General features: G+C 36.1%; 1 protein-coding gene across 1 annotated transcript in view; it reads right to left on the minus strand.

Annotated features, from left to right (window-relative positions):
- The window catches only part of APLF (aprataxin and PNKP like factor), a gene marked incomplete at its 5' end in the record, with an annotated part of 74,826 nt that overhangs the window by 40,490 nt on the left and 7,194 nt on the right, over positions 1–27,142 (minus strand). The window contains 5 exon segments of the mRNA XM_006151295.3: positions 1,426–1,607; positions 5,023–5,143; positions 5,472–5,619; positions 10,828–11,000; positions 25,281–25,352. Of these exon segments, the coding sequence (XP_006151357.2) occupies positions 1,426–1,607; positions 5,023–5,143; positions 5,472–5,619; positions 10,828–11,000; positions 25,281–25,352 (696 nt within the window).

A 27,142-nucleotide genomic window follows, 5' to 3' on the forward strand; every position in this document is an offset into this window, starting at 1 on the left:
GCCAGGATTAGCCATGTGGCTCAAACATTTTGAGGTCTTCTCTGTATGAACTGGCCCCCACTTTCGGCTTCACCCTAACACTACTTTGCACCACCAACTGCAAGAACAATAGATCCCAGCGCATGATGTGTATCTCCTTTGCTCTCACACCTGCTGTTCCATCAACGTGGGACCCGGTAACTTTCTCTGACCAGGAGAATGTAATAGAAATGACACTGTGCCGGTCCTAGTCCTAGGCCTTAAAAAACCTCACAGCTTCTACTTTTTACTCTTGGGATTCAGCTGTCAGGTAAAGATCTGAGTCTAGACTATTTCATGGTAAGTGGAGGAAGCAGGCCCAGCCGCCTCCAGCCATTCTATCAGCTCTTGCTGAGGCACCATTCATGTGAGTGAAGCCAGGGAGCTCCAGCCTCAGCTAAGCTCCTAACTGAAACAGTTATCTTAAGCCATTTCTCTGCAGAGAGGAAGCATGCCTGAAGTTTCTTACCTGAAGCCATTTTCTCTCTTTTTTAAAATGCCCCCAATAAATAGGCCTCATTTTCATAAGTGTCCAGTGTGCAATGCATTTAAACCATTTTAGCAAGTTAGCAAAAACTGAAAGAGGGAAGAGAGCTATAAATGCTACAAATTAGTCCAGATATGAACTTGCGCAGGCTTTTAAGAACTACCCCAATCGAAGCCAACAGGTGGCATGGTGGTTAAGGCGCTGATTCCCACGTGGCCAACAGTGATTAGAGTCCGAGACCCAGTGAAAAGTCACAATAAATAAAGAGATAAATAAATTGGAGCTGGTAGGTGGCACAGGTTAAAACACTGGGCTCCCACATGGCCGACCGCAATTTGAGTCCCAGACCTTGTGACTTGCTTTCTCACTTTCTCGCTCTCTCTCTTTCTGATCAAATTGAGAAGTAATAATAATAAATTAAATATTTCTTTCTTAAAAAGAGACATAAGTAAGTAAATGTTAAGAAAAAAAAAAACCTACTTCATCATTTGTTCTCTTTATACTTGACAAGAAAAAGATGGTTTTCACCTGTAGTCTAAGAACGACCAATGGACTAAAAGAAGCCAGTTTCAGAGGTACCAAATTATGACCGGAGCAAGTGGTCTCCACTTTTTTTTTTTTCCAAATCTGAAAATTTATAAATTTAACAACATTGCTTTGCACATTGGCAATACTATATTAAAGATTAGTTTCAATAAGAAAAGAGAGAGAGAGAGAGAGAGAGAGAGAGAAAGAAAGAAAGAAAGAAAGAAAGAAAGAAAGAAAGGAAGGAAGAAAAAACTAGGATAGCTTTTAATCTTCATAAACTCAGTAATAAAAAGCAGGTTTGATTCCTCCTTGCTGCATACAGATCATTAATTCCTATACAGAATATCTGACAAATAAAGGAAATGATCAAATAATAAATTTTTTGAAATCACCTTGGAGGAAATGATAGACTCTTCCTGATCAGAATTTTTGTACTTTTTTCCTGTGTCTTGTTTTGCCAATGTACTTTTTGAACTTCCTGATAAAACTGATCTCTTTCTTCCTTGCTGTGATATGTTTTCTGAGGTTTTATCTTTCCAGAGTCCTTTTTTTCCACTTCCCTGAATTACATTACCTTAAACATACACAAACAAAAATATAAAGAAAAAAAGAAAATTATTTTGTTTCTTCAAATGTAAATAATACATATTAAAAGATAAAAGAGCAAGCAAAATTAAAGTTCCATTTTTAGTAACACCAACTTGAAAACCCTTATATGTACATTTCAAGAATTTTTAAGCAGCATGATAGCCAAGAGCATCAGTCTTTGAGGCTGCTGGGCTAAGATGCCAACGCAGATTCCACTCATTAACTGTGTTACCTCCCCTCTCTGAACTATGGTTTTGTTATCTGGAAAATGGGAAATATAGTAACACATGGAGTTATTAAGAGAAGGAAGGAGGAAAAATATGTAAATTTTCTAACAGAGTACCTTATACACATTAGCTATAAATTTATTTTTTTAATGTAGCATTGAACTTCTCTAACAAAAACCTGACACATAGATATTTAATGAACTGTACTTACTGACTACCAAACATTCACAGTGAGTTCAACTTACATAAACTTTTTTAAAATTTATTCATTTTACATTCATTCACTGTGTATCACTGCAGCATAAAAAATGAGTTTTCCCATCCAGAATACACTGCATATTGGCTCAATCAAAGATATTACCATACATACTATCTTCAACAAATAATTTTCCATTTCTTGTTTCTTATATATTTTATCCCCCCCCCTTGATTCCCTCCCTTTCACCCTCCACCACTTCCCACCAAGTATAGATAAGAACCTAAAATAATCCAAAAGGGACAGTCTACAAACTTTGTTGGTGAAAAAAAATAAGTCTTAATAACAATGGACATTGTATCTCATACTGTATTTAACCAAAGTTCAATACAGTTGGCAATTCTAGATCAGTATCATACTCTATTAACAAATTCATGTTTGAATTTTCAGGTAACATTGTCTGCATAGAAAATCCAAAAGTATCTACAGGAAAAGCTACCAGGGGGCTAACGATGCTGAACTTCCACATGGCCGACCATGGTTTGAGTCGTGGGCCCAGTGGCGTGAAAATCACATCAGGTGTACATGCATGTGCGCCTCAAATCCCAAGAGGAGAATGGAGGAAAAGGGAATGTGGTGTGGCCATCACCCTGCCCAGGGGCTGATTTCTCATTTTCTCTCTCTATGTCTCTCTCCAGAGAGTATATATGCCCTATGGGAAAAACCTTAAAAAAAAAAAAAAGAAAACAAAGCTACCAGAATACACACAGATTTAACAATTTAACAAAGGCATAGTAGACAACATAAATATACCAAAAAAAAAAAGGTATGTCTATATGCTGGTAACAAACAATAAAAAAAACTGAGATTTAAAAAATAATTCCATTTACAAATAGTACCAAAACATGAAATATTTAGGAATAAAGTTAGCAAAAGACATGTAGAATTTGTCAACTGAAAACTACAACACTGAAGAGAAAAATTAAAGACCTAAATAAAAACAGAATTACACACTTAAAAAGAATATTTCAGCCCAGTCAGTGGCATGGCAGTCAGGACAGCAGGATCCCACATGGCCAACTGTGCAGTTGGAGCCTGGGACCTGGAGGCTTGAAAAACACACTGGGCATGTGTGCACACATGCCCCAAATCCTACAAGGATGGAAGAACAGTGGAGAAAGGCCTGTAGTATGACCATCCCCTAGACTTTCTCTATCACCCTACCCCATTCTCTCCAGCAAACACATGCGCCCTCTGGCAACATTTTAAAAGTATACCTCAAAAATGAAGACTTTAAGAAATATGCAATAAGGCATCACTGCACACTATGGGAATAGCTAACATTTAAAAAACCTGCAATACCACATATTGGTGAAGATAAGTGGGAACTAGAACTCGTACATATTTCTAGGGCCTATATAAATGGTACAACTGCATTGGAAAAAAATTTGGCAGCATCTCAGAAAGTTAACAGTTCTGCTGTTTGATACTCATTCAAGAGACAGAGAAGCACAGGTCTACGATGTACTTGAGTAAGGGTGTTTAACATTTTTCACAATAGCAAAAACTAGAAACAATCCGAATATCCATCAACCAAGGTAGTGAATAAAATATATATTCAAACTACAGAATATTCATCAGCAATTAAAAGAAATAGTGTACATGTAAATCATAAAATTATCTCATATATTTTGCTGAGAAAAACAAGCACACAAGAGTATATACTGTAAAAATAATAAATGAGGGGTCAGCAGGTGGTGTAGTGGCTAAGGTACTGGACTTACACATGGCTGACAGTGGTTCGAGTCCCATATCAGGTGGCTTGAAAATAATGCTGGGATTATGTGCATGCATACCCCAAATCCCAGGAGGAGAATGGAGGAGAAGAGTGGCCATCCCCCATAGGGGGTGATTTCTCATTTCTCTCTCACTATCTCTCTCTGATAAGCAAACAGATCCTATGACAAAAACCTTAGAAATAAATAAATAAATAAATAAATAACTGACTTTAAAAAATAAACAAGAATGGCAGAATATTGTTAAATTGTTGAAGCTGTGAAATGAGTACATTCATTACATGTATTAATAATATCTGTATATGTTTATCATATGTAATATTCCTATTTGTTTTTGAGATTTCTCACATGTATAATTAAAAAAACAATGTTTAAATTTTGGAAATTATCCTATTTAGTCAGTTTTTATAGTATAATATTTCCTATACTTGGTCTTGGAGAACCATCCTGACTAACTTCACAAATTCCCTTCACATTAAACTACCCTGAGTAAATTTCTGCTACTTTCCAAAAAAGAAAATGTTTCCTGCAGGCGGCAGATAGTCTGACAGTTAAGGAGCTGGACTCTCACATGGCTGACCGTGGTTCGGCCTGGTGGCTTGCTTTCTCACTTTCCTGCTCTCTCTCTGTCTCTCTTTGGTCAAATTTTTAAAAAATAATAATAAGAAGAAATAAAATTAAATAAATAACTCTTAAAAACTAAAATGTGTCCTAAATAAGACAATGGCTAAACATCTTAAAATTCTTGAAGCAATGTGAATACCCAGCACACATCGTTCACCACTGTGACCTCTACTGCAACAGTGAACTACAACAGAACAGAAATCCATATTTGAATCCCCAGCATGCATGGCACTTTTGGGTTGGCCTTTTATCTTAGATATGACACTGACAGACTAATTTGAAAAATCTATATTGTCCTAAGTCTAACACATAAAATAATAGTGCTTTTAAATGGAAAAAAAAGTAATTAGCAAGATGGTAATTTTTGATAAATGGCATAAAATAACTCATGTTTTAAATTAGACTTCATGTATACATATAAAAAATTTTAGGCTAAGCCACATATTTATACAACCACTACTCTTATCTCCATAGAGTTTATAGTTTTTGTTCAGAAAAACTTTCAAATTCTGCTTAATTTTTTCTTAAAAGTCAGCAATAGCAAAAGCAAAAACCTACCTCCACTAATGATAGATATGGAAAGGTCTTGATCACTTAAATTTTCTAACATCCATGCTGGAAGAATTCTTTTCCTCTGGGCAAGGTTTGGCTGTTGCTTACTACATTCACCTGGAAAAGACTAAAAAAGCATCTATGTTTCAACTACTAAAGACAATCATGCATCCTTAATGAATTGCAAAATTATTTACTTTGCAGAAAATAGTCATTGAAATATCAATCTGCAATTGCAGCTTGAGTTAATCAAATTTTTTAACCAAAGAAAATTATCTCTATCAGTAAAAGTATTAGACCAGGGTGATGGTCTCTAAAGCTTAACTTAAAAACAGCAAAAGCATGTCAATGCAGGCAAGATTGTCATGATAAGCTTTAAGTCTAATCTGAAAGCCTTTTTCAGTTGTCTAACTCGAAAGCCATTTCATAAATAAATGAGATCTTAGATTTCTTACCATGCTATCTGTGTTAGTCGTCTGGGTCTTGGTTATTTCTGTGCTTCTTTCCAGCTGCGTGGCACCAGTTGTCTCATCAGATAAATTAATTGCAGGAGATTTTGGTGTTTCATTCAACAGATTATCTTCACTTGGCATTTGACTGTTTCTATAAAATAAAACAGAAATTTGTTTTTAATCACTTATATTTAAAACACTTCTGCTGGGACCAGCAGTTAGCATAATGGCTATGTTGCTGAACTCCCATGTAGTCAACCGCGGTTCGAGTCCTGGACCTGGTGGCTTAAACTCACGCCAGGCATATGTGCTTGTGTGCCCAAGATCCCGAGAAGAGGATGGAGGAGAAGGGATTGCGGTGTGGCCATCCCCCCTGGGGGGTGATTTGTCGCTTTCTATCTCTGTCTTTCTGGAGAGCACACGCGCCCTATAGCACTATAGCAAAAACCTCTCAAAAAAAAAAAAAAAAACACTTCTGCTATCAACCATGCATTCTAAACAGGATTTTTCTGAGTACATTTGATTAGTGAGTCATACTCCTTTTCTCAGATATAGCGAAAACAAACAAACAAACAAAAAACCACATTACAGCATACTAAAATGAACTGTATAGACACAATATGTTCTTTATCTTCTGCTTATGATATTCCTGTGAAACACATCAATCTTTTCAAGTCATGGGCCTAGAAACACAGCTAATTTTAAAAAGTAGGGCAACCATCTTTCTTGAGACTTGAGAGCTATTTACTTATTTAATATTATTCCAGATTGTCCCTAAAAGTTAAAATCACCACCCGGCATCCAAGGAGAAAATATAAACTGCAAGCTCATCGGCTGAGCTAGTTAGGCTCTTAGAGAAAAAACAAATAAAACCCTGAGCTCAAGTTTACACAGAGCTGCTACCAGAGTTGTAGCTGGCACAGCCACTGTGAAATCTCAGAAACTTGTGAGAGACTGGAAATTAAGTGTTGGTGCAGGAGCATCCTCGTCACCTGTGAACACACCAGCAGAGCCAATTACATCCTGTTCTGCAAAGTGCAGAAAGAGCATCCGAAGTTGTTGAGTCGTTATTGATTAAGAATGCATAGAGATGATCCAACATATTCATCTTTCTGTTAACTTGAAAATATAGATGAAACACTACTCAAAATGAAGAGATGAACTACTTACAGGTGCAACAACATAGATGAGTCTCTCAAGGCATTTAGCTAAGAGAAAGAAGCCAGACACCAAGAGTATACTGTATGATTCCACTTTTATAACGTCCTAAGAAGGTAAAACTACAGGGACAGAAATCAGATCACTGGTTGCCAAGGGTTGCGGACAGAGTGAAGGGAATGACTAAAAAGAGTTGTGAAGAAACATTTTAGGGAAATGGAATTGTTCTATATCTTATTGTGAGGCACTTAACAAATACATATTTGTCAAAGTGCACTGAGTTATATGTTTAAAAGTAGTGAATTCCATTATATTTAAATTATTCCCCCATTAAATATGAATTTTAAAAAACTGAAGACATGGGATCAGTAGATGGTATAATGGTTTTGTCGCTGGACTCCTGTGTAGTTTACCATGGTTCAAGTCCTGGATTTAAAACTCATGCCAGGCACGTGTGTATGTGTCCAAATTTCCAAGAGGAGAATGAAGGAGAAGGGACTGCAGCATGGCTATCCTCCCTGGGGGCTGATCTCTTGCTTTCTGTCTGTCTCTGGCAGTGCATGAGCCCTGTAGCAAAAATCTCTTAAAAAAAAAAAAAAAAAAAGACATAGATTTTTAAAATGCTTTTACCTCAGAAAAATCTAATTATGGCTTGCTTTATTTAGTATTTCTTACAAAAGGAATAATCGCCTTCAAAGGCAGACTTAAATTTCAAAGGCAGGAATCTGCCAAAAAAGGACAACTAACTTAGACAAGGTTATTACTATTTAGCACGTTAACATAAGTAAAATGAAAACATAAAGAAATGCAAATTAGAGCCGGCAGGTGGCATGGTGGTTGTGGTACTGGACTCCCACATGGCCCACTGCAGTTTGAGTCCCGAACCTGGTAGTTTGCTTTCTCACTATCCCTCTCTTTTTCTCTCTGGTCAAATTAAAAAATAATAATAATGATAATAAATAAAATTAAATAATTCTTTAAAAAGAAAAAGAAATGGGGACCAGCAGATGGCATAATGGTTACATTGCTAGACTGCCACATAGTCAACCAGTTCACATCCTAGACCTGGCAACTTAAAATTTACGCCAGGCATGTGTGCATGTATGCCCAAGATCCCGAGAGGAGACTGGAGGAGAAGAGTTTGCAGTGGGGCCATTCCTTCTGAGGGGTGATTTCTCACTTTCTCTCTTTCTGTCTCTCCAGCAAGTGCATGCAACCTACAGCAAAAATATCTCTTAAAAAAAAATAAAAAGAAGGACCCGCAGATGGCATAATCGTTACATCGCTAGGTATGTGTGCATGTATGCCCAAGATCCCGAGAGGAGACTGGAGGAGAAGAGTTTGCAGTGGGGCCATTCCTTCTGAGGGGTGATTTCTCACTTTCTCTCTTTCTGTCTCTCCAGCAAGTGCATGCAACCTACAGCAAAAATATCTCTTAAAAAAAAATAAAAAGAAGGACCCGCAGATGGCATAATCGTTACATCGCTAGGTTCCCATGTAGTCAGTTTACCATGGTTCAAGTCACAGACCTGGCAACTTAAAACTCACTCCAGGGGTGTGTACATATGTGCCCAAGATCCTGAAAGAAGAATGAAAAGGGATTGCAATGTAGCCATCTCCCCAGGGAATGATTTCTCAATTTCTGTCTTTCAGTCTCTGTCTGTCTCTCTGGAGAGTGTATGTGTCCTATAGCAAAAATCTCTCTAAAAAAAAAAAAATACAAACTTTATTACTTTGTTTTGTCATTCAAATCTTTTAAATTCACAACAGGTTAGAAGAAGCAAAACAGCATGACATAAGGGTCCCAACAACTGCCACAAAATACACAGACATTCTTTTCTATTCTTTTATAAATTTTACAATATTTTTAATATACAGATATGTACAGAGATTACAATATGTACATTTTAGCTATCTACCTATCTATGAATTTGAAAATTTGTGTATCCACTATCCAAAAGAAATAATTTGCCATATTTGCTCCAGATTAATTATAAGTATAATCAAAGCCCTCTCGATGCCCAGCCTCAGCCTCAATCTTACTCCTCTCCCTCCTACTCTTTCGGCAAAGGTAAGCACTAGCCTAAATATGATGTCTAGTATTTCCATGTCTGTCAATATGCAACTATTAAGGACAGGGTTTTTTTTTTTTTTTTGTCGTTTCAGTGTTTTTGGTTTTGTTTTTTGTTATACGCTTTTGTATATACTCTCCAGAGACAGACAGAGCGGGAAAAGGGGAAAGTGAGAAGGCATACCCCCCGCCAGAGGGGTAACCATGCTGCAATCCTTTCTCCTCCATTCTCTTCTTAGGAATTTAGGCACACACACATGTCCAGCTGTTTTTCAAGCTACCAGGTCTGGGACTTGAACTGTGCAACTGACTATGTGAGATCCAGTCACCTTAACCACAATGACACCTGGCTGGCCCAGGACAAGATCTTAATAGGAAGGAAGTCTCCATCTTTTCCTAGTTTTCTCATTTGGGGAGGGTTGTTATGGTTTTTCTTTTTAATCTAATCAGCTGTTGAATTTTGTCAAGATTATTTCTGAGATTCTATCGAAGTAATAGTTCTTTAATCTCTTATGGTAGACTGCATTGATTGACTTTTAAGTGATAAACTAACTTTGTATCCCATGGACAAGTCTCATTTGGTTACAATGTATTATCCTTTTTACATATTGCTGAATTTGATTTGTAACTATCTTGTTATTAGAAATATTCACCTGTGTTTTTTTTTTTTTTTCTCCTTACCTCTTTCCTAGTTTTGATATAAGGTTTACGGATGTTTCATAAAATGAATTCTAAAATATATCCTCTTCTATTTTGGGGTGAAAAAAAGGTGTAACATTGAACATTGGCATTATTCCTTCTTCACAAATTTAATAGAATTCACTAGTTAGGTTCCTTGTGGGAAACTCTTAAATTATGAGTTCAATTTTATAACATACGTAGGATCCATTCGATTTTGAATTTTTCCTTTATCAATTTTGGCAAGTTGTGTTTTTCAAGAAATGCATCCATTCATTTAAACTGTCATATTTATTGGCATAAACTTTAAATAATTCTTCATTATTCTTTTGAAGTCAGCAATGACAGCCCCTCTTCCTTTCCTGATATTGATTGTTTATGTTTTCTCTTTATCTCTCTCTCTCTCTCTCTCTCTCTCTCTCTCTTTTTAACCATGGTAAGCCTTACTAAGGTTTTATCAATTATGCTAATCTTTTAAAAAAAAAACAACCTACGCCTTTGATGATTTTTCTTTTTGTCTATTTTCTACTTCATTGTTTTTCCAGTCTTTATTATTATTATTATTTCTCTCCTTTTACTTTGAGATTAATCTGTTCCTTTTTCTCTATCAATTTAAAGTGTAAGCATAAATCACTGATTTTATAGCTTTCTTCTCTTCTAATATAGACATTCAACTATATATTTCCCTCTAAGGACTAATTTAGCTCCATCTCACAAATTTTCAATATCACTCTGGTTAAAATGTTTTCTAAATTTCCCTTGTGAATTCTCTTTGACCCAGGGATTATTTAGAAGTACATTACTTTATTTCAAAATATTTGAAGATTTTTATGGGTACAATTTCTAGTGATTTCTGATTTACTATCATTGCAGTTATTCAAGAATATACTCTATAACTTTGTCCATCTCCTTCTATGGGTCTTATTTAAGTATTCTATAATTTAATAGCTGAAACAAAGCCAAATAATTTTCTAAAGACTGGTTTTAAGAACTAGTGATGAATTTTAACTTTATACCAGATATGAGTATATTTGTTCTAATACTTTGTTTCCTAAGTATCTCTATTTTATGTTTTCTGTTACTTTCGTAAGACTGAGGAGTCATATAAGTGTAATCTAAGTCAGAGGTTGATACTTTTATAACACTGTGAAAGTTAAATAATGAATGAGGACACTGGAGCCAATTTCAAATTCACTACTTTGGTTACTACTAGATGAAAAATACATTTTGAATACAATGATTAATGACACCACATATGAGAACAATCACTATTGAAATATAAGTCTCCAAAGTCAAATGTTTTCTAGAAACATGTGCATTCCCATGTGCACAGCTGTGTGTGTACACCCCCCCCCATGTAGTTAATACATCTCCAATACAACCCAGTCTTAGAATGGTTTCTACCAAGAACACGATATCATTACCTACTCTCATTTCATCAGGCAAACTTACCTCAAGGTACATTCCAATTCTGTCTCAGAGCATGTGGAAAAAACACGGAAAATATATTTGTCAACTAACAAAGAAAACCTATCTCCAGGATTCAAACAGTGCCATAAATTTGTCTTCAATGGTAAGAGTCGGCTCTTCTCGGAAGACTGATAAAAACATGGGTTTGTGTGTATCTAACAACAACAAAAAAAACATGGTGATTTAGAACTTGAAATTATGACCAAAATACAATTAAATATGAACTTATCCAGAATTTTGGTATCAAAATAATTTAAGTACACACTTAGACTTAAAAGTTTAATAAACTTAGCACTAATAAGTATTATCATTTATACACAGAAGAAAAACTATCTCTCATTTCTCTAGAAATCAAAAAGAAAAAGAAAAATTATCAGTTAACCAACTCCCAGAATGGAAATTTACAGCATGTTATACACCATTACATTTCTTGTATTTACATTTATCCATTGTTATCTGTAACATAAATTTAGCTAGTTCAGTGTTACTCTTACCCCTATGATTTTTCAAGAATAGTTCTGAGCACCTTTTCCTTTCACATGACATTTATGACCATTTGTGTTTTTACTGTAACATTGACTGGTGTTAACTCAGACATGTGACATATACTGATAGATTAAAAGAAGCTAAAAAACAGACAAAACAAAACAAAACAAAAAGGGACCAGCAGTTAGCGTAATGGCTATGTTGCTGGACGCCCATGTAGTTGACCGTGGTTCGAGTCCCGGACCCGGTGGCTTAAACTCACGCCGAGTGCATGTGTGTCCTGCACAAAATCCCGAGAGGAGAATGGAGAAGGGGTTGCGGCATGGTCCCCCCCCCTAGGGAGTGATTTCTCGCTTTCTGTGTCTCTGTCTCTCTCTCTCTGTCTTTCTGGCAAGTGCACATGCCCTATAGCAAAATCCTCTCCAAAAAAAAAAAAAGGAAAAAAAAAAAAGCTACAACATATTTCCTTTAAGCTATACTTTTAAGAAAACAATCTAAACATCTGTATTATCTTAACAGATAACATTATTAGAAGTTTTCCCATTTAACCTGTTACATTGTGTTCCTTGAGCAAACCTTTCCATCTCTTAAGATTTTTTGCTTGATACTCTGGTCCCTGTTGCATTCTTGTTACATTGTCTAAATCAAGTGGCTTAAGTTTCCTCTTCTAAGCAAACAGGCTTATTTATGACCTTATTTGTTATAACAGTTACAGACAGCCTTACTTACAGAACTTATAAGCACCAGTTAACCTTTAAAATATATGAAAGAGGAATAAAGCAAAAAACAGGGTTAAAAATTGCTTTTTCCTGTTATACCCTCATCATCCTTCCCTCTATTTCATTAGTTTAACTGAGACTTTTTCTGGAAACATTAACAACCTCTCCAGCACACCCAAGGTAATTACCACCTTGGAATTGTACATATACTAAACAACAACAACAAAAAACTCATTTCTGAAGCTAGAATAAACAATCTAACTAGTTCAGACAATTTAATTTCATGAGAATCTGGCCATTAGTCATTTCTTAGATATTTGCTACAGGAAACATTTCTATCCTTTAAATATGTTATAAGAAAGCAATAAAATAACACATGGTGATGAAGCATAGAAGTACAAATTAAAAACAGAAGTTATACAAATTTGATAGGCCATAATTTTATTGGTCAGAGTCATTTTTCAATCTATGTAGGACTGCATGAGAATGGAAATTCAGTATAATTTATGTCACAACAGACTCCTAAAAAGAAGTCATGAGTGTTCTTTCCTTGAGTATGCCTTGGTCATCATAGTCATGAATGATGGGTTCACAGGAGAGACCAGAGTCGAATAGGAATATACTGAATATGTGGCTTTTGTCTGAACATCCTTCTGCTTCGATTGCCAGAGAGTACGTACACTCTAAGGGTTGGCGAGGAGATAGAAAGCACTTCCCAGCAGGGTGTGGTTTCTGCAGTCCTCTCTTAGACGTTCTGCCTTTCCAGCAGAACTTGGGAGATAGGTGCCTAGCATGCTCGTCAAGCTACCAGGACCAAGATTCAGACCACCCTTGGCCATGTGGGATCTGGCTCCCTCAACCACTGTGCTATGGAGCCAGTCCCCTGAATATTCTTTTTTTTTGGAGAGGTTTTTCCTATAGGGCACGTGCGCTCGCCAGACAGACAGAGAGAGACAGAGAGACAGAAAGTGAGAAATCACCCCCCAGGGGGGACGGCCACGCTGCAATCCCTTCTCCTCCATTCTCCTCTCGGGATCTTGGGCACACACGCACACATGCCCGGCGTGAGTTTTTTAAGCCACCGGGTCCGGGACGCGAACCGCAGTCGACTACGTGGGAATCCAATGACATAGCCATTACACTAACTGCTGGTCTCCCCTGAATATTCTTTAAAGGAGATTTGCTTTTTGTTACAAACTAAGCTAAGATCATGCGTTTATGTATAAGCATTTTAAAAATTCAGATGAGTCTCTAAACAACATTAAATACTGATATAATCCTGAGCTTACAAAAACTAGAATGTTAAATTAAAAGGCATGATACTGAAAGAAAAGGTAATTTATTTTCTTTACAAAGGAATCACAAACTTAAAGATCAAGAAACATTTCATTAGAGTATGTTTTCCTCAGCTAAAATTACTTAATATTTAAGTTATAGTTGGTTTAATAGAAGGTAGCATATCTAGCCATAAAGAAAATGAACCAATGTGTATAGTCTATAATCATCTTTTCCTTTTTAAAAACTGTTCATACAGTATATTCCAGAATTAAGAGCAAAAATGACATTCCTAGAAATTCTAATGTTTGATCCTTTAACTTAAACACATTGAATAAGTTTAAAAATTTCTATGTCAAACTTTATAAATACACTCCAACTAAAACACCACATGTATATAAACCCCAAAAAGTAGTTTTTAAAAAGTTATGAAACATACAAAAATGTAGCAATATTAGTAAGCAAAAAGAGAAAGACATACATGCAAAAAACTTAGGGAAAAAATGATAAATAAAATAAGGCTTTTGAAAAATAATAGCACACTACAAGTATTTCATACCAATATATTTGTAAATATTGCCCAAATCAACAATTATATGAAAGAATATACACTAAACTGGCTTTAAGAAAATATATTTATGTGTATGTATGTGTGGCTTGTTTAAAAGTAATTATACAAAAAAAAATTATCGAATTGGATGTCATAATATTTTAGAAATACAATCAATAATTAAAAATCCTTCCAAACTCTCCCGAAACCAGATACAAGTATATTAAAAGATAAGTCTGAATATTCAAACTCTTCCTGACACTTAGTAAGATGGAAGAATTCCTAATTTCTTCAATGAGATAAGTTTAACTTTGATTCAAAAAGCAGATAACAGCAGACAAAATATTGGCAAACCCAAACCCACAGTGAATAAAAGATGTACATTGCCCATATGAGAGACATATCATTGGTGTTGCCTTTTAACATATCAAAGGATTATAAATGCAAACGTAAATCTATTTGCTATAACTTCTGAAGTGGTGCAAAGGATGCATTATCCCTGAAGAAACAGAACTAAAATGCAAATCAATTTTCTATAGCTTTCTCTTGGTGTTATCATTAAATATTAAAGAATGATTGATGTGTACCCAAAAAAGAGGCTCTTTTTATTTTCAGTATTTTTTAAATTTAAAAACCACGTTTCCTTTTCTTTTTTATTTTATTTTTTGTAAAATGAGGAAAGGCTATGACAGTAGTCTACAAATACTTTACATATATTTTACAAGTAATTTTATAGGAAGAAAAAACTCAGGGATTTAGTGCAATTGAAAAAAAACACACAATCATTTCAAGATGTATGTTTTGAAGATCAATATACCAAACTCTTCTCTTTTTTTTTTTTTGCAATTTATACGTATTTATAAAACTACAGCCTTAATCATCCAAGAGCCAAAATGAGTAAGATTTTAATAAAATGAAATAAAAGCACTGACAGCTATGAATATACCCTGAGGACATAACCAACCACTGATGACACAGTCAGTTTCAGAGAACATTATCAGTTTGCCTTTATAATGCATTTTCTCCTGCTGACACTAGACTGTAGATTAAATTTAAATGATACATTAAAAAGCTAACATCATCTCCCTCCTCGTGAGCTAACATCATCTCATGCACTATTTCCAAGAACTACTGGAGAGCTAGACCATTTCTGAAAGGAGAAATGTTAGAGGGGAAAAAAGGTAGAAATTCATCCAATTTAAAAAGATGCAATCAGCAAATGCCCTAGTAGTATTCAACTATCACCGTCTGAGGTATTTTTTAATTGTGTAGTAGGTTTGGATTTCCAGGTGGAAGGAAAGCAGAAAACATTTAGTCATTTAAATATACTTCGGTGTATACCACATACAAAAGGATCATCATAACAAAACATTTGCTGTATTTATTTACATTCTCTTACAAAGTTTTTTTTTTCTTAATCAAAATTTGCTTCTGAACATTTTATTACAACTATATATATATATATATATTTATCTTGCTTTAGGAGATAAAAAAAAAAAGTATGACTGCTTAAGAAACAAACAATAAATGATATTTTATATACAATAACATAAAATTAATGAAGTAGAAATCAGCTATCTGATTCTCATTATTTTCAAGATCTTAAAACTTTCAACAGCTAAAGTCAGTTTTAGAATTTCTCTAAATTACACTTTGTAGATGCAGTAGCTAAATACATAAATTAATCTATTTCAAGGGGATAGTGTTTTATTTTAAAACTCTCTTAACATAAACAAGAAATCGAGTATTACATACGGCAAAGGACCTAAATACTGGGTTGTCAGAAAAGTTGTGATGTATACTTGCTATGGTTTTCTATGCAGAAACGAGTCATGACCTTTTCTGGCAACCCAATACATACATCATCAAGTCTAAGATACGGTTTTCTTTCAAATAGTATCATGTCAATATAATTCTTGAAATAAAATTCAAACTTTAGTTAAATATTTCTCTAAAAAAGCAATCAAATTCTAGTACTAGAGTTATATATTTCCTTAAAAATAAAAACAACTTACATCTTTGGATGTTTGGTAATTTAGCATTACCGAAGTAACTACAGCTTATTGTACCATCCTTTATACTTTCTCTGTCATAAATGTTCCATACTTTTATTTTTAGATTTTGCCATAGGGTACAAGCACTCACCAGAGACAGAGACAGAGACAGAGACAGAAAAAGAGAAGTGGGAAAGTGAGAAATCGAGCCCCAGAGGGAATGGCCATGCCACAATCCCCTCCATTCTCCTCTCAGGATTGTTTTTTAAGAGATTTTTGCTATATGGTGCATGCGATCACTGGAGAGACAGAGATGAAGAGACAGAAAGCAAGAAATCATCCCCCTGTGGGGATGGCCACACCACAATCCTTTCTCCTCTATTCTCCTCTCAGGATTTTAGGCATGCATGCACATGTGCTGGGCATGAATTTCAAGCCACAGGTCTGGCCTCGATTTATGGAGTCAGCCATGTGGAATCCAGTAGCCTAACCACCATGCCACCTGCTGGCCTCATAAAAAACTTTTAAAGACATAACACATGTAAGGTATTATGTGTAGACCCACCAACCAATTTAGGAACAAGAACACTGCCATTACCTTTGAAGTCCCCTGTGAATCTTTCCCTGTCCTATTCTCAATTTTCTCAGAGCTAATTATTATCTTGCTTTTATCATTTCCTTGCTTTTCACTATACTTTTACCACCTATGTTTATGATTGAATATACTACTTATTTTGTAGGATTTTTAAATTTTATATATAAATGGAGCTATACTATCTATATATGTTCTTCAGTGATGGTTTTATCATTCAAATTATGCTACTGATTTTACTCCATGTTTCCTCCTGCTTTCACTGTAATTTATTTATCTTCACTGCTGCAGTATCTTTCAAGGATATCACCATATATTTACCAGTTCTACTGTTGATGGAAATTTGATGTGAAATGTTATCACATTTTTACTTGTATCTCTCTGCTTGATAAGGAGGTTGACATCTTTCCATGTTTGTTAGATTTCTACTTCTGTAATGTGCAACCTAAGTCTTCAGTCCACACATCAATACTTTTTTTACTTTATTCACTTCTTCCATGAGCAAGAGGGATTGAACGAGAGAAAGAGCACAGCCCCAACAGGGTCCTTGACACAACCCATCCCCAGCCTTCAGTCAGCCCCAGATCATGGAAAAGAACGTGGCTGGCACGCTCAGAGAGGTCTTGCACTGTGAACCACCCCACAGGGGACTGCCTCACACAGCATTACATTTTACTCCCATTTCACTGTCGAGCCCAAACCTGTATTTCTAGGATCATTTATCTTGCTGATTTGGGATATAGTTTGTAGTATGGGTCTTACACCTAGACATTCCTAAAATCCCACACAGAAATTTGACCTGCTATGTACTGGACAAAGTTTAACTTGAGGAAAGCATTTTCTATTAATAAAATTACCTTTAATTTACGCATACTTACTGTTCATTGTTAGTACTTTTAGAATTAGCCACAGCAGTGCAAAATATATCTGAATAGCTTTCACCCGGGTATTGACACAACTAAGCACCTTTATTAAGCCAACTTGATAAGCATTCTAATTTTTTAAGTATAAATATCCTTGATTAACACTAAAAAATGTAAATAAGCTTAAAATATTCATGTATTAATAAATATGATGGGTTCCTAATTACTTCTTTTTGATATATAAAAACTTAATGCCATGTAAATTTTGATATAAAATGGATTTCTTCTTAGCACTGAGTAAATAAAGAGAGTAAAAGAAAACCTGGGGGGAAAAGAAGGAAAACCTGGTCTGTACTCAGTTCTTCACAACGCAATTGATTAACCTGCTCACACATAAATGTTCTTCTTCTTCTTCTTCTTCTTCTTCTTCTTCTTTTTTTTTTTTTGAGAGGTTTTCGCTATAGGGCACGTGCACTCGCCAGACAGACAGAGAGAGACATAGAGACATGAAGCGAGAAATCATCCCCCAGGGGGGATGGTCATGTCGCAATCCCTTCTCCTCCATTCTCCTCTCGGGATCTCGGGCACGCACGCACACGTGCCCAGCATGAGTTCTAAGCCACCGGGTCCAGGACTCAAACCACGATCGACCACGTGGGAGTCCAGTGACATAGCCATTACGCCAACTGCTGGTTCCCACACATAAATGTTCTGAGTACTAGAAGTAGATCATATCACTATTTACAAGTGTGATGTGATTATAAATATTTTGGACTCCATGTGGAGAAAAAAACAGAGTTGCATAAACAATAGGAGCTACAGGTATTAATTAAGAGCTTGTCTTTATAAAATAAAAGTACTTTTACTTTATTATTTATTTCTGTGACATCTGCATAGTTATCAGGATTTTAATATTATTAATACAAATCTAGAAAAGTTTGTGAATCTACATATGCTGACATTCTCTGCTTTGCTATAAAAAAATAAGGAGGAATTCAATCATCAAGAACTATTTATTTAAACAATCTACTTATCAAAAAAATTAAGGCTCACTGTAAATCCCTCCTTTTGTTAACATGAATTCGAGAGGAGAGAATCTGAATCATGTGGAAAATCAGCGTGAAGTCATGGATCTTTCACTTCAGGAGTCAGGTATGTTATTAGCCATAATTGCTATTTCTAATAAAGTAAATCTAAGCTAATAGTATGTTCTATCAGAAAAGGTAGAGTAAGAATTTTAAGATTCCTATATCTTTGTATTATTGTGCTCAGTCATAAAGATTTTTGTTCCGACTGTGGTCATCAATGAGAAGGATGTTGGAAATTGGATACAAGAAACTAACATACTTTTAAAACCCTATAATATCCTCACTCCTAGAAATACCACCTCTACTACTCACTGCAACATTTATTCATGCATTCAGCAAATATAATTAAGTGCCTACTATGTGCAAGGCATTATGCTAAAAAGTAGGGAGATGAAGTTAAGTCAGACTTGTTATACTCAAAGAGCTTATGATTCAGTAAGTCTCACCCAAGAAGAATATGACAGTTGGAAAGAATCCAGAGATGAACAACAGACTATGTTAATCTTCTGGTTTATACAGACACAGAGGTTTATTCAAGCCATAGTGTGGAGAACTGAGCTCCAGAGGCCAACTTCTAGTGAGGCTAAAATATGGTAAAGGGCAGGCTCATGAGTACAGTGCTGTCTATTAAGTTTCTGCCTGTTCTGACCTCCTTTCCGCCTTTATATGCCTATTAGAACTCAGTCATGTGACCATCACACTCAAAGATCCTACCCCGGGACACCATGAATGAACTAAGTTTTCTCTTGACACATTTACAATATAACCAAGTCCTTACACATGAATCTTTGGAGCATGACCAAACCATAGCACTGATGGTAAAGGGGCTCCCACGGGTGAGCTGACCACAGAATTAACAATTTTTTAAGACATTAAGACAATGCAGAATGAGCATGAAATATAATCTTTTTAAAAATTATTTAAGATTCTGATGGGGTGAATTCAACTTCATTAAAAAATATTCCAAATACATACCTTGGAGATATCATGGGTTTACTTCTAGATCACCGTAATAAAGCAAATACCTCAATAAAGCCAGTCACATGAGTTTCTTGATTTCCCAGTGCATGTAAGTTATGTTTAAACTATAATGTAGTCTACTAACAGGGGGCTAGACAGTGGCAATAGTAAGGCGTGATGCTTTATGAGACAATCCTACATGGACTGTCTATGTGGGGAAGTTCCTGGTCCACTTCTGAAGACTTCCCTTAGGACTCCAGGTACATAGCCATGATCCAACGCTGGTTGATGGCTGGGGGGCATATCATGGTATGTTGAAGGCAATCTCTCCTGTCTCTCTTGCTCACTCATACAAAAAATAAACTTTTTTTTAATGCTAACAATCATCTGAACCTTTAGTACCTAGCATCATTTTGGTAGTGAAGGGCCTTGCCCCAATATTAATGGCTGCTGTCTGATCTAGGAGGCAATTGTTGAAAGTTGGGGTGACTGTGGCAATTTCTTAAAACAAGACAATAATAAAGTCTGCAGAACCAATTGACTCTTCCTTTCAAGAAATATTTCTCTACAGCATGCAATGCTGTTTGATAGCATTTTACTCACAACAGAACGTCTTTCAAAATTAGTCAATGCAAATCCTTTTTCAGCTAAGTTTATGTAATATTCAAAACCACTTGTCATTTCAACAACATTCACAGCACCTTCACCAGGAGTAGCAAAAAAACCCTTTCTTGGCTCATCCAATAAAAAAACAATTCCTCATCTGTTAACAGTTTTATCATGAGGTAGTAGCAATTCAGTCACATCTTCAGGATCCACATCTAATTCTAGTTCTTTTGCTATTTCTACCACTTTTACAGTTACATACTACACTGAAATCTTGAACCTCTCAAAGTCACCCATGAGAGCTGGATTTGACTTCTTCCAAACTCCTGCTAATATAGATATTTTGATTCCTCTCTATGAATCACTATCGTTGTTAATGACATCTAGAATGGAGAATCCTTTCTGGAAGGTTTTCAGTTGACTTTTCCCAGATCTATCAGAGAAACCACTGTCTAAGGCAGTTATAGCCATATGAAAAAAAATTTTTTAAAGGCTTTTGCCATAGGACATGTGTGCTCACCAGAGAAGAGACAGAGAAGGAAAGTGAGAAAACAAGTTTCTAGCTGCCCCCCAGGAAAATAGCCGTGCTGCAATCCCTTCTCCTCCACTCTCCTCCTGAGATTTTAGGCATGGATGCACATGTGCCTGGCATGATTTTTTAAGCTGCCATGTATGGACCTGGAACTGTTTTTGGCCATGTGGGATTCAGCACCTTAACAATTATGCCACCTGCTGGACCCAAATATATTTCTTAAGTATAATCAAAATGGCAATTCTACACAAATTAATCTACATATTTAATGCAATCCCAGTCAAAGTACCAGGAACATTCTTCAAAGATCTAAAAACAAAAATCATAGAATTTGTCTGGAAAAATAAAAGACTTCATATTGCCAAAGCAATTCTGTGCAAGAACAGTGGAGTGGGTGACATCACACTCCCTGATCCCAAAATACACTATAAAGCTGAGATAATCAAAACGGCATGGTATTGGCACATAAACAGACATGTAGACCAATGGAAAGAACAGAGATCCCAGAAATAAACCCCAAAACATACAAACAACTGATTTTTGACAAAGGATACCAGTCAATCTAATGGGAAAAGGAAAACGTCTTTAGCAAATGGTGCTGAAAGAAACTGGATATCTACCTGCAAAAAGATGAATCTGAACCCCTACCTCTCACCATTGACAAAAATCAACTCAAAGTGAATCAAAGATCTAAATCTAAGACCTCAAACTATGAAACTACTGCTGGAAAATAGTGGGGAATCTGGGTGGATACCAGTCAATCTAATGGGAAAAGGAAAACGTCTTTAGCAAATGGTGCTGAAAGAAACTGGATATCTACCTGCAAAAAGATGAATCTGAACCCCTACCTCTCACCATTGACAAAAATCAACTCAAAGTGAATCAAAGATCTAAATCTAAGACCTCAAACTATGAAACTACTGCTGGAAAATAGTGGGGAATCTGGGTGACATTGGGGTAGACAAAGACTTCTTAAATAAGACCCCCAATGCACAGTCAATAATCTTAAAAATAGACAAGTGGGATTACTCAGATTAAGAAGTTTCTGCATGGCAAAGGACACAGTAATTAGTGTGAATCAACAGCCCTTGGAATGAGAAAATATTTTTGTAAACTATGCTTCAGATAAGGCACTGATAACCAGAGTACATAGGGAACTCAAGTGGCTTACCCTCCAAAAAATGATCAATCCAATCTAAAGATGCTCAACATCCCTCATGATAAGGGAGATACAGATCAAAACCACAATGAGATACCACCTAACCCCAGTCAGCATGAGTTAGATTTTTTTTAAAAAATGATAAGTGCTGGCAGGGATGTGGTGGAAGGGGAACTCTCTACACTACTGGTGGGAATATAAATTGGTCCAGCCACTGTGGAGAACAATATGGAGATTCCTCAAAGATCTACAAATAGAACTGCTATATGATGCAACAATCCCACTCCTTGGTATCTACCCAAAAGACAGAATAATGCTGTTGGAAAAGTGCTTGCACATCTATATTTATTGCGGCATTATTCACAATCAGTAAGACACGAACCAACCCAAATGTCCATGAACAGAAGAATAGATTGAAAAAGTGTGGCACATATACGCTATGAAATACTACTCAGCCATAGAAAACAAGACCCTGGCTTTTGACAGAAAGTAGATGAATACGGGAGATTTACTGCTGAGTGAAGCAAGCCAGGCTATGAAGGAGAGACACTGTATGTCTCCACTTAATATATACCAAGTGCCCACACTCTATGGCCAAAACTGAAATACTGAAAGATATAGAAACATAGAAAATGGTTATAGATACCAGATACAGTGTGGGATGAGGGTGGGAGAAGGAGGAGAGTCTAAGAAAAGACATTAAGAAGAAAAATAGAGAGGCAAGAGATTTATGGGACAAAGAAACGGGTTATTATCTGTTGATGATAATGTGTATAGTATCCTGAACTGGACTGGTGAGAAATGTATTCATGTTGCTAAGTGATGTATATAATTGAATGTATAAAATAAATTAAAATAAAATATATTTTAAAATAATAATAATAATAAATGTATTCACAACTTAAAACCCAGAAATGTCACTCCAATATACATAGACTTGTGCAGAAATGCTCATAGTAGCACCACTCACAATAACCCAAACTAATAACCAAAATGCCATAGCATTCAAATGAATAAATAAACTGTGGCTTATTCACACAAGAAAAAAAAAGTAAATAATACAACTTGAAAATTAAAATTACTCCTTGTTCTATGGGCTAAAGAATAGATGTTGTATTAGTAAGCACAAAGAACATTAATCTCCTTATACATCTTCATCAGAGCCCTTGGGTGACCAGGTGCATTGTTATTAACCAGTACTATTTTGAAAGGAATCTCTTTTTTCTAAGAAGTAGGTCTCAATAGTGGGCTTTAAATGTTCAGTAAATCTTGTGATCAACAGATGTGCTATCATTCATGCTTTGTCATTCCAGTTATAAAGCAAAGTAGATTTGGCATAATTCTTAAGGATCCTAGGATTTTTGTAGCAAATGAACATTAACTTTAACTTAGCAGCAGCTGCATTAACTTCTAACAAGAGAGTCAGCCTGTCCTTTGAAGTTTTTGAAGCCACTCATTGACTTCTCTATATATGAAAGTCCAAGATGGCATCTTCTTCCAATATAAAACAATAATGTTTACATAGAAAATCTGCTGGTTAGTGGAGTTACCCTCATTGGTTGTCTTAGATAGACCTAGATAATGCGCTGTAGGATCTACATCACCAACTGCTGCTTCACCGTGCACTTCCATGTTGCAAAGAGGGTTCTTTCCTTAAACCTCATGAACCAACCTTTGTAACTCTGAACATTTCCTCTGCAGCTTCCTCATCTCTCTCAGCCTTCACAGAACTGAAAAGAGAGGACCCTGTTCTACATTAGACTTCAGTGGCTTCCTCATCTCTTTCAGCTTTCACAGAATTGAAAAGTGAGCACACGTGCTGTTGGAAAACATGAGGCAAACAGATTTGCTCAAAGCAGGATTGCTGCAAACCTTCAATTTGTAAAACAAAATAAAAAAACTTTTTAAACACACAATATCTGCAAAGTGCAATATATGCCTGCATTTCATTCTCCGACATGACAGATTTTGCAAATGAAAGAGAATAATCACATGATATATTCTCAGAAACTGCAAATCACCAAGGCTTAAAAACAAGCAATTAAAATTCTAACCCTCAACATGAACTTCTGAGTTTAAATTATATTTAAAATTCTAAATTTGGAAAGAAAGAAGGAGTAACAGGGAGACCCTGCAATCCCAGAGATAGAAGGACCAAAAGACAGTCCCAAGCAGACACTCAGCTTGAGCTCATCAGCAAAGACCCCTGTCCAGCCTGCTGTGGGAGAGGAGGGGCCCTCCAGGCCATGCAGTGCCCTTGTCTACCACTTTACATTCTACCTGTCATTTCAACCTCCATCCACATTTGAAGCAGTAAGGTTTGGGTATACAAGAATTAAACACCTGAAAATCGGAGATTCTGGAGGAATTATTTCTCCATAACTCCTTTGACAGTAGAAAGAGAGAAATTTCCCTCTGAATACCTAAGTCCCAAGGTCCTACAGTAGATTCCACATTCCCACACACACAGTAGGAGGGAAATCAGATCTTACGTATATCATAGGAGCACACAGTTACCGAAACATATTCCACAGAAGTAGGAAGAAGTGAGTATATCACCAGATGACTAAAAATCAAAGCAGAGCCCAAAGAAATGGTGGAAAATATCAGGAAATACCTCCCTCTCAAAGAAACATCACTTCTCACCAACTATAGATAAAACTATATCTATATAAGATTCTTATAGGATCTTATTAGGATATATTAGGAATATCCAGTTATGAACAAAGGCATGATGTATACATAAACTGACAGTCATATTTAATTAAAATTCTAATTATGTCATTCTAATTATACTTTTTATATTTATATAATTAGATAATTATAGAATTCTATAATTATCTAATTATATAAATGTAGCACTGTTCTATAAAAAACACATAGTTTAATAATACTTTAGATACTTTTTATTCTTTTTTTTTCTTTTATAATTTATTTTTATTCAATTGTACATCTTTGTGGGACACAACATGGATTTTCAAAGCAATGCATGAAAAGTGTGATAATCAAAACAAAGATACCATACTTATCATTTTCAACAAAAAAAAAAATCACATTTGAGATGTATATATATAGCCAATGTCTTTTTCTCCACTCAGTTGTGGTATACCATTCCACACCCTATCTGTCCCATCTACCTGCATTTCTGTGAAAGTTTTTTTTCCTCAGGACCAGCAGTTAGCGTAATGGCTATGTCGCTGGACTCTCATGTAGCCGACTGCAGTTCGAGTCCTGGACCCGGTGGCTTAAACTCACGCCAGGCGCGTGTGCGTGCATGCGTGCCCAAGATCCCAAGAGGAGAATGGAGGAGAAGGGATTGCGGCGTGACCATCCTCCCTGGAGAGTAATTTCTTGCTTTCTCTCTCTCTCTCTCTGTCTTTCAGGAAAGCTTTTTTTTTTTTTTTCCTAATCCCTGCCTATCTTCCCACCTTCCGGCCCCCTACGCAGTCTCTGGAGGTACAGGTCTGTACTTCCTAATTATCTTCTGGCAATGAGAGGGATACATTCTGACATTAACTTCTATTCTTATAACCTTACAAAATAGCCACCTATAATCAGGAACTTAAAAGGTGAGCGGCAAAGTTAAAATGAATCATTAATAACATATTTACCGGTTTGATTCGAAGCTGACCACCCATCACCTCAAGAATGGCATGTCTTCTGGATACTCTCTTGTCTGTTATCTACAGGAGAAAAAAATTAAAATTTCAAACAACTATGTATTTAAAAGGAAAAAAAGGGGGGGGGCAAACACAACCCTCAGCAGTGTTTCTGAAATCAGTAGGGTAGGTATCATTCATTCAACAACTATATACTACAAACTCTGTCCTCACTTAGCAGATAAGGAAACAACTCAGAGATTAAGAGACATGCTCAAAGTCATGGAAAAGTAAAGGAAATGATGGAGCCAAGAGTCACACTTAGAATCGAACAGATCTCAAAGCTTACATGATAGTTTCCATTCATAACAGATGTCTAGTAGGGATTACGACCAATAACATTTATAACATGAGGGAGAAGTCTATATAACATATACTTATTAGGAAACATTCCAAATTTAAGAAATATATAATATAGCATAATACAAAGGTTTTAAAAAGAGGTAGTTTGGGGTCTAGCTGTAGTAGTATATACTGAATGCTGTTGTTTGTCAGGCCGAGGCCTCAAGGCACTGGTTCAATTCCCAGACCATCCTAAAAAGCTGGGCAGAGTGGCATGCACTTACAGTGTCAGCTGAGGTAGAAAGATCAAGTGCTCAGGACCAGCAGGTGGTGCAGTGGTTAAGATGCTGGTCATTCCCACATGGCTGACCATGGTTCAAGTCCTGGACCTGGCTCACTTTCTCCCTCTCGCTCTCTGTGTGTATGTGTGTGTGTATGTATGTGTGTGTGTGTGTGTCTGGTCAAATTAAAATAAAATGAATAATAAAATTAAGTAAAAATAATTCTTTAAAAAAATACATAAAACAATAGAAGGACTCAAGGCTGGCCTAGGCAATACAGCAAGACCCCAACTGAAAGAGCCACGCATACCAGAAGGTACCAGGGAAAGGATCTGGGCTTTCATGTCAGACAGACCCAAATCAGGCAGACGTGCATGTAAGTATTGGGAGAATCAGTGGTAGTTAAGAGAACACAAATGCAGGAGGAAGAATCACAAAAACCAAATGTTTACAGTAAAGACGAGACTAACATATGTTTAAATATTTTGTTGTTTTTGGTTTAGTTTGGTTTTTAGTTTTTTGCTATAGAGCATGTGCACTCACCAAGAGACAGGCAGAAAGAGAGAGAGAGAAGGAAAGTGAGAAATTACCACCACCACCATCCCCTGTACCCAAGGGCATTACCTTGTCACAATCCACTCTCCATTTTTCTCTTGGGATTTTGGGAGCACACACACACACGCCCAGCTTGTTTTTTAAGCTGCCAGGTCCAGAACTCAAACTACACTGTCAGCCATGTTGGATCCAGCTGCCCTTACCACGCCAACTAGCTAGCCCAACATATATTTTCTTCCTGTTTTGAGCCAACAAGTATTCTACTTATGTTCACAATCATTTCAGCACACCGAAGTTCAAAAGTTGTTTGCACTTTAAATGCTGAAAAATGCTAATCAAGCCTTCCTCCCCTTTGCTCTAAACACAATAGTTAAGATTACTATTTTATTTGTGGCTGATAGAAAATGAAACATTTTAAGCTCCAACTTCACTTAACAAAATAATTATCTGACCCACCTGTTGGTTACATTGTTATCTACCACTTGAACCCTGGCATTATCCAGATCAGGACCACTAATATCAGTGAAAGCAGACTATAATTCAATTAAACCCTTTAGCTCTGCAAAATATTACAAAAAATGTGAAACTGCCCAGAATCAGTACTTATTTTTTGTAACCAGATAGCAGTTCCACTCTTAAGGCTCTAACCATAAACAAATAGTGGCAATGAACATCACAGCAGATTGAATATCATAC

This window comes from Tupaia chinensis, unplaced genomic scaffold (genome assembly GCF_000334495.1).
Source record: "Tupaia chinensis unplaced genomic scaffold, TupChi_1.0 Scaffold000316_1, whole genome shotgun sequence".
NCBI classification, from domain to species: domain Eukaryota; kingdom Metazoa; phylum Chordata; class Mammalia; order Scandentia; family Tupaiidae; genus Tupaia; species Tupaia belangeri.